General features: G+C 47.1%; 3 protein-coding genes across 4 annotated transcripts; all 3 read right to left on the bottom strand.

Annotated features, from left to right (window-relative positions):
• Positions 1 to 1130: 1130 nt before the first annotated feature.
• On the bottom strand, positions 1131 to 2529 carry LOC108548405 (zinc finger protein Xfin-like). The gene is made up of 2 exons (XM_017901320.1): positions 2278 to 2529; positions 1131 to 1671 (listed from the first exon to the last, which is right to left on the bottom strand). Exons 1-2 carry the CDS (start codon positions 2527 to 2529, stop codon positions 1387 to 1389), a joined length of 537 nt encoding a protein of 178 aa, XP_017756809.1. The 3' UTR covers positions 1131 to 1386.
• A 262-nt stretch (positions 2530 to 2791) lies between these two features.
• On the bottom strand, positions 2792 to 3634 carry LOC108548459 (zinc finger protein 540). Its single transcript, XM_017901394.1, has 2 exons — positions 3557 to 3634; positions 2792 to 3241 (listed from the first exon to the last, which is right to left on the bottom strand). The coding sequence occupies exons 1-2, from the start codon at positions 3627 to 3629 to the stop codon at positions 2925 to 2927; spliced, it is 390 nt and encodes a 129-aa protein (XP_017756883.1). The 5' UTR covers positions 3630 to 3634; the 3' UTR covers positions 2792 to 2924.
• A 45-nt stretch (positions 3635 to 3679) lies between these two features.
• Positions 3680 to 6182, bottom strand: LOC108548457 (zinc finger protein Helios-like). Of its 2 annotated transcripts, XM_017901392.1 has the most exons (3): positions 5422 to 5690; positions 4533 to 4759; positions 3680 to 3819 (listed from the first exon to the last, which is right to left on the bottom strand). In XM_017901392.1, the coding sequence occupies exons 1-3, from the start codon at positions 5609 to 5611 to the stop codon at positions 3700 to 3702; spliced, it is 537 nt and encodes a 178-aa protein (XP_017756881.1). In that variant the 5' UTR covers positions 5612 to 5690; the 3' UTR covers positions 3680 to 3699. The 2 variants fall into 2 exon arrangements, with proteins under 2 accessions (XP_017756881.1, XP_017756879.1); XM_017901390.1 differs by lacking the exon at positions 3680 to 3819 and having other exon boundaries at positions 4580 to 4759; positions 5422 to 6182.
• Between the last annotated feature and the right edge of the window lie 1879 nt (positions 6183 to 8061).

The raw sequence follows: 8061 nt of genomic DNA, 5'->3' as shown, positions 1-8061 counted from the left end.
AAAAAAAAAAAAAAAAAAAAAAAAAAAAAAAAAAGAGGAGAGAAAAAAGGAAAAAAAATAAGAACGGAGCTGCGAGGTGTTGGATGCAAGAGAAAAGGAGGGAAAAGTGAAGGAAACGGGAAAAGAAACGATAGAAGAAAAACAATGGCGGAAAACGAAAAGCAAGATTTCTTTGCATCGAACGGCATAGTCGAGATTTCCGAGAATGGAAAAACCTTTATTACACACATTCGTTCGTAATTTAGGCATACAGGCGAAAACGTTCGCGACGCGTATCGTTGAACGGACAAACGCCGGCAACGGCGACGACGCTGTGCCGTTGAAAAAGTCGTTGGACACGCTTCTCGATTAATTCTTTCGCGCGTAAAATTGTCTATTGGTGGCGATGTCGATGAGAAAAACGCGCAGTCCTCGATGTTTCGTCCTAATGTGCCTGTACACGTTCGAGATCTCTTTCGAGTGCATATCGCAATAGGGACACTTGAACCTGGGTCCTTGGCCACATCCGTATCGCACGTGCTTCCGAAGGTTCGTTTGTCTAGTGAATCCGCTCGGACAATTTGGACAGCAGAATTTTTTCGGCTTGTTCCGCGTGACGCCGTAACTTTGTCTAACTGAAACAGAAAATGTAGCAAGATACTCGCGCACAGTGTACGAGCTAGCAAATCGCATAGATCGTCGAAGAAAGAATTCGTGCGTGCAACAACTACGACAAATATTATTCGACGACGACGACGACGACGACGACGACGACAACGACGACGACGACGACGACGACGAATCGAGAGACGGAGTAATTCGACATGGAATACGTTCGAAACGAATCAATGTCGCCTGTCAAAGATAAAGTCCTACTCGAAACACACATTGCTACACGTTCTAACGTGATTTTCACTCGGCTAAAGCGTTCTCGCTATTCGTCGCGAAAATGGACAAAAATGGCGACGCAGACGGAATGCGAGAACGCGTGGATAAAATAAAGGTATATACGCAGAGAGCGAGTTTGAAAGAAAGAAAACTTTATTGTTATGGAATCGTCGATGAAATCGGGCGTGTACGTAGACACGCGCGGCCGCTCGCGCATACATAAAAGATACGCGCAGCAGCAACAGCAGGAGCAGTAGTAGCAGCAGCAGCAACAACGGCAGCAGCAACATCGGCAGCAACGGCAACGCACAGTTGCAACGGCGGAACGGAATAACGGAATGGCGTTGGAGAAAAATCACGAGATTCGTATCGCGTGGAGGAGTTCCGAGAGGCATTTCGGTGAACGCGTGGAGATAGTAATAAAAAGATGGAGAAAGAAAGGAAGAAAGAAAGAAAGAAGGAAAGGAAGAAAGAAAGAGAGAGAAAAAGAAAGAAAGAAAGAAAGAAAGATGCGTGGATTCAGAACCGGTCCATTTTAAAGGAATCGTTCGAGTTGCGCGCGATCGATCCGTGGATATCGATGACGAAAACTTTCGAATTTGCGTGCTTTCTTCTGATGTGCGCGTAAATGTCCGACGTCTTTTTACTTCTTTGATGACAGTAGGGACATTGAAATCGTGGCTCTTGTCTGCACTCGTATCTCAAATGTCTGGTCAAACTCGGTTTCTGGCCGAACGCACTCGTGCAATTCGGACATGGAAATCTCTTTATCTTGGTAAACGGATCCGAGCTTTCGATTTTCGTCTCGTAGACGACGCGTGCGCCAGAACCTAGAAGGAGAAAAAGCCGAGCGTTAAGATGGACGAATCTCCATTGGTTCTAATTATTCCCGTTGCGATATATCGATCGTCGAATCATCGATACGAAAATACGAAAACGATAGAGAAAGGATGTTGCGTGCGTGTGTGTATGCCTCTGTGTGCGTGCGCGCATGTGTGTGTGTGTGCGTGTGTCGCGTGTGTGGTTGAGGGAAAACGCGAGACGAAGAAACGCGTGGCAAAACAATGATCTTATCGCCGTTGTTAGTGGATAATTATGTACGCAGTTACGCAGTTACGCGTAACCGATGAACGTAGATGCGACACAAACCTAAAGCCAGATACGAAGGACTAGGAGAGAAAAAGGCGCGAGATTGCATGCGAAGCATCGGCAAGGAGGGAAACCTCGCGCGATCCTCTTTCGGTTAGTTGACGTTTCGCGATCGACGTTTCGCGATCGACGTTTCGCGATCGCGAGGATCGAGTCTCGTATACTTTGGTCGATCGCGCGACCAACGAACCCCGACAACCGCTCTCGCTTCCTGCCTCCACGGTTCTTCTTTTTTTTATTTTTTCCCCTTCATCGAACCACTTGCCACGATTCGAAGATATCGATCACGTAAACGTCGTTGTTCTTGTGCTTGATCCTGATGTGTTTCCGTATGTCGGCCTTCACCTTGCACACGTAGTCGCAATAAGGACACTTGAATCTCGGTTTCTGACCGCACTGATATCGCAAATGACTGGTCAAGTTCCTCTTCCAAGCGAACACGCTTCGACAGTTGGGATTTGGACAGGCATACTGGCTAGGTTTCACGAACCAATTGGAGCGCCGATGACCCATCCACGACACGGACGACCCTTCTTTCTCCTGCCCTGAAAAACAACGAATCGTTCGCGATCAAATCGTTCTTTCGACTATCGTCCCACCGGCTACGTAATAATCGTGCTTAAACGAAGAAGAAGAAAAAGAAAGAAAAAAGAAAGACCCCCCCCGTCATTGCCGTCGTCCACGCCTGTAACCTAAGGAACACAGAGTTGTCACGGAAAATGAAATATACCGCGAAGGGAGGAAATAACGGAAGAGGAGAAGATAGTGGAGCGAGGACTGTAAAAATATATATGCTACGATGGAACGCAAACGCGTTAAAAAATGGCGCGCAATGATAGATTGAAAAAAGGCAGACTATATTATATTTTATTCGAACGAAAATATAAGTTTTGGGCTTGCATCGGTGATCAACGCGTGGAACTCGTGTCACTCGAGTGAGAAACAGCGAACAAGTCGACCACGTAAACGATCAAACCGTGATGTTTTCTTGATATATGCTTGCTCACGTCCCCCTTAACTTTACAACGATACTGGCAATACGGACACTTGAAACGTGGCTGAAGACCACACTCGTATCTCAGATGTCTATTCAAATTTCCCTTCCAATTGAACGACTTGCCGCAATTCGGACTCGGACAAATGTACACGGTACTTTGCACTTTCGTCGCTCTGCATTTCGTCGCTCTCCCGGCATCTCCGTACACCCACCACGCTTGCTCGGCACCTGAAACAAACGAACAGACGAAATTTTCTCATGGCGTTGGATCCTTCTTCGTATCACGGTCTCGCTGGCACGTTCGACAATTTATCAGAGTATCGGCTTCGATCGAATCTGAGGTACGCAAGAAAAACGCGACTACTTTGTACAGTCATGATACACGTGTATATTTCGTTTATTGGCAATAATCGATACGGTCGGAAGAAAATCGTAAGAAGAATCGCAGATATCCCAGAGAAAGAGACAGGGAGAGAGAGAAAGAGAGAGAGAGAGAGAGAGAGAGAGAGAGAGAGAGAGAAAGAGAGAGCGTTGCACAAAGACCTAAGCGGTTAGAACGTAGACACCGCGATCCTTGTGTACTCTCTTGATGTGCCTGCATATGTTGGCCTTCCATTTGCCACGGTAATCGCAGTAGGGACACTTGAAGCGCGGTTCTTTTCCGCACTCGTTACGCAAATGCCTCTTCAACGTGTATTTCCAGGCGAATACGCTCGGGCAATTCGGACAGGGATAATTCTTGTAGGTCGCGTCGCTCGAGTGTACTCGTTGTTTCTTGTAGCAAGCAATCGCGTGATATCGATGATCTGAAAGCAGAACGAGAAATAATCGCGGTATTATATTGTCCCCCCCCCCCCCCCCCTCCGCCCCGGTCATTCTCGCGCCTTCGATTCTTCCGTGTAAACGAAATAGAAAAAACATACGAAGAATCGCGAAAAATTTCCTTTCTCGTTATATAGAATACCGTGATAAAAGAAATGCTCTCGTATCCGTTTCGGTTCATGGCCACGAACGGACAGCGAACCATCCTCATTTGCACGCGCACACAGAGAGACAGGCATACACGCATCACGCACGCACACATCGTTACCAAGATCGCGATAATCGTGGACAGGACCAAAAGGTATCGCGAAAAGACTCTCCTGGACGACTTGCACGCATCCGTCTCTCGTCCGAACACGTCCATCCGCGACGATGCTCGTGCCAACAGCAGCAGCAACACAGCAACAGCGGTAGCAGCAGTGGTAGCAGCAGCAACAGCCGACACGCTCGTCGTCACGGCTACCACTCTACTATACCATACGGGCACGACGATCTTGTATCGCGCTTGCACGATACGAAACGACGATGTATACAGCCGCAAAGATACAACGCGGCAAAAATAGATGGGCAAACCTTTATTGCGAGACATTTGCTCTTCGAGTACAAGTACAAGTAGCGATTATTTCCATCTTGCGTAATTTTAATTTCTACCGATGTCGATGCAACGTACCACGCTACCTTCGTGTCTTCTACGTACGTGCCTATAAACGTCCGACGTCCATCTAGAACGAAAGTCGCAAGACGGACATTTGAAACGTGGATTTTGTCGGCACTCGTAACGCAGATGTCTGGTTAGAGAGCCGCGATGGGTAAACGAGCTGCCACAAGCGTTAGAGCAGAAGAACCTTTTATTAGCAGCGGAGGCTCGATGGGCGGTCGATTTGCGCTGTCTCCATGTTGCGCAAACCAAACGCGAGACGACGCCTGGAAAAGAAGATTCACCACTGAACACTAAGAAAGAACTATCGTCGAAGACGAGCTTCCACGCGAAGATAGAGGAACAAGGGAACGAGAATACACGCGGTGCAGAGCAAAGCGAATAGAGCAAAGCGGAGTAGAGAACAGTGAGCAAATCGAAACGAGGGAACGGTGGCGAGGCGGAGCGGAGCTGAGTAGAACAGAGAGAGAGGGAGAGAGCCGAGAAAGAGAGGGGGAGAGAGAGAGAGAGAGCCGAGAAAAGGAGAGAGAGAGAGAGACACGACAGAGTGCAGAGCAAAGATGCGTTGAGACGAATGCGACACGCGCGAAAAGGTGAGGAAATGAAATAAACGACGACACTCGACGAGCCGATTGTTGGATAAATGAATCTCTTTATTCATATGATCTGAAATGCGTGTATAATTGATGATTGGTTGGCGAAAGTAATCGTCGTGGTAGAAAACCTGTAAAAGGGAAACGCACGAACGACGACGAACCTCTTATCTCTAAGCTATGCGGTTCGCGGTGACAAGCAATGGGCTAGAGAAAGAGAGAGAGAGAGAGAGAGAGAGAGAGGGGGGGGGTGGGGCTGGGGGAGAGAGAGAGGGAGTACGCGTCCGGTAATATCGGCGAAACGAAACGCGTTACGCGTCTTCCGTGTTATCGACCTTGAGAACGTCGATCGCGTACACTCGACAGTCCTTGTGTCTTCTTCTCACGTGTTCGTAGATGTTGGCCGATTTCTTGCATCGATAATCGCAGTGAGGGCACTTGAACCGGGGTTCTTGGCCACATTCGTAGGTGAGATGCCGGTTCAGCGAATATTTCTGGCTGTAGGCACAGGCACAGTTCGGACATGGAAACTTCTTCGTCTTAAAGTTATTGTCTAAATCGATTTGGTTCGACGATCGGGTCCACAGTTTCTCGATATTTCCGATTTGGCTTTGGCCATCTTCGATACCAACGTTGATCCCGAACACGGTGAACGGAGCCGTAGTATCTGTAACGAAACGGGTCTGTCTGATTGCGAGTCTGCATGCGCGTTTCTTTCGTTGGAACGATCTACGACGAGTCCGCATCGGTCTCGCCGATTCGCACTCTTGGCGAAAATCGAACGATAAAATTACGCAACGGTCGCAGAGATGAAAAAGCGATCGACCAACTTCCATCGACCGGTATATTCGCGTGCGCACGTGTGTACGTGCGTGTGCGTGTACGTGTGCGTGTTGTACGTGTGTTGCGTGTCATCGACCGACGTAGAAATCATCGAAGAAGAATATAATGGATCTCGCAAGCTACGGGAAATTGTCGCACGCAGTTTTCTTATCATTCGAAGGTACTTGACGATTCTTCGAACAACGTACAAAAATTTTGCCACCGCTCGGTAAACGACGCGAGTATAAGCTACAAAGCGTTTCGTCGTTTTCAAATGCTACATCGAGGCATACAAAATTTTCTTACGCGCGACATGGTACGGCGCAGCCTTACTTTGTCCTTCGCATAAAAGTACAAGAGAGAGAGAGAGAGAGAGAGAGAGAGAGAGAGAGAGAGAGAGAGAGAGAGAGAGAGAGAGAGAGAGAGAGAGAGAGAGAGAGAGAGAGAGAGAGAGAGAGAGAGAGAGAGAGAGAGAGAGAGAGAGAGAGAGAGAGAGAGAGAGAGAGAGAGAGAGGGCGGGGGGGGGCGGTGGACAATCGTTGTTCGTTGGAACGATATCTTGAATCCCAGATGTCATCTTCTCGTCCATCGTTAATACGTTATCGTAATTCGCGATTCTGTTGGTTACAGCGAACGTCCAAAACGTATACCATCTGATCGGGATGCATTCTACGTATGTGAGACCTGACGTTGGACGAATGCCTGGTACGATACGAGCAATAAGGGCAATTGAATCTCGGCAACTGGCCGCACTGAAACTTCAGGTGATTATACAAGTTATTCTTTCGCGTGAAAACATTACCGCACTTGTGGCAAGAGTAATTTTTGCTTGGCTCTTTTCGATCGTGATCGTGGATGCAACGATGCCCATCGAGGTAACACGTACAATACGATACCGGATAATGAACACCTGCGAACAGAAAAGGTCAACCAAATGACTTTCGACTATGTCGACTTTTCACCTCTGATTAAGAACAAATTTTACGCTCTCCGATCAACTAGTATCATACGAACATTCTTTCTTCCTTCTTTTCTTTCGTAATTTCTCACCCGATTACGATTCGTATATACGCTCCTGACACTCGTAAAGAAAAAAAAAAAAAAAAAAAAAAAAAAAAAAAAAAGAAAAAAAGAAAAAAAAAGAGAAAAAGAACCATTATGTACAGAGGTTAATGTCGATAAAGCGAAACGAGTGTGAGAGGAAGGAAAGTTTGACAAATGTCAGGAAAAAGAGAACAGAAGGAGCGAAGGAAAAGAGAGGAAAGAGAGGAAAGAGAGGAGAAAGACAGAGATAGATAGATAGATAGATAGAGAGAGAGAGAGAGAGAGAGAGAGAGAGAGAGAGAGAAAGCTTAAACGAATATCGACTTTTCTGAAGCGCGTAATCAGAGTGAACAAAAGCATCGTCGTGAAAGAGGTAAAAGTTAATGTCGTAGATGTTATCTCGAGTATAAATCAATTGCGACGACAAAGTCGCAACCCGGTTGCATGGCCGGTTGCATGGACGGTTGCATGGCCGGTTGCATGGCCGGCTGCAAAGCACCGTCGAGATAATCTTCGGGATAAGCGTTAATTGGAACGACGCGTTGACGCATCGCGGTGAAAAAGCGACAAATACGGTTGGAAAATGAGAGAGGAAAGAGCCGCTAGGAAAATTATGGCAATCGATCATTGGATTTCGTGAGATCTACGACGTAGACCTCGTTGTCAGGGTGAATCCTGCGTACGTGAGCTCGCACGTTCGAAGGATGTTTCGTCCTGTATGCGCAGTACGGGCAATTAAATCGCGGCGATTGCCCACAGTCGAACTTCAAATGATACTGGAGATTGTACTTTCTGTTGAATACGCTGTAACAATTTCCGCACGGAAATTTTTGCCCGTACTGATCGTCCGTTCGCGATAACGTGCCTCCTCTCATCGGTGAGTACGACCAGCGAATGTTCTTCTGCCTCTGATGCGGTATTAAGCGGTTTGCCTCTGAAAAAAAAGCACAAATGTCGATCTTTCATTCTCGGTTAACGAAATCGAATCTACGCGATCGTGCGAAACATTCGCCATCTTTTTACGCATTCGCGTATAACGACATATACTCTCTCTCTGGTACGAAATCACTGCACGCTTAAAAAGAAAACGTGCACGATCGTCTCACCTC

The sequence above is a fragment of the Eufriesea mexicana genome, unplaced genomic scaffold (assembly GCF_001483705.2).
Source record: "Eufriesea mexicana isolate 0111107269 unplaced genomic scaffold, ASM148370v2 scaffold1523, whole genome shotgun sequence".
NCBI classification, from domain to species: Eukaryota; Metazoa; Arthropoda; class Insecta; order Hymenoptera; family Apidae; genus Eufriesea; species Eufriesea mexicana.
Note: the sequence above shows the minus strand (reverse complement) of the source record. Positions and strands in the feature narration are given on the sequence as shown.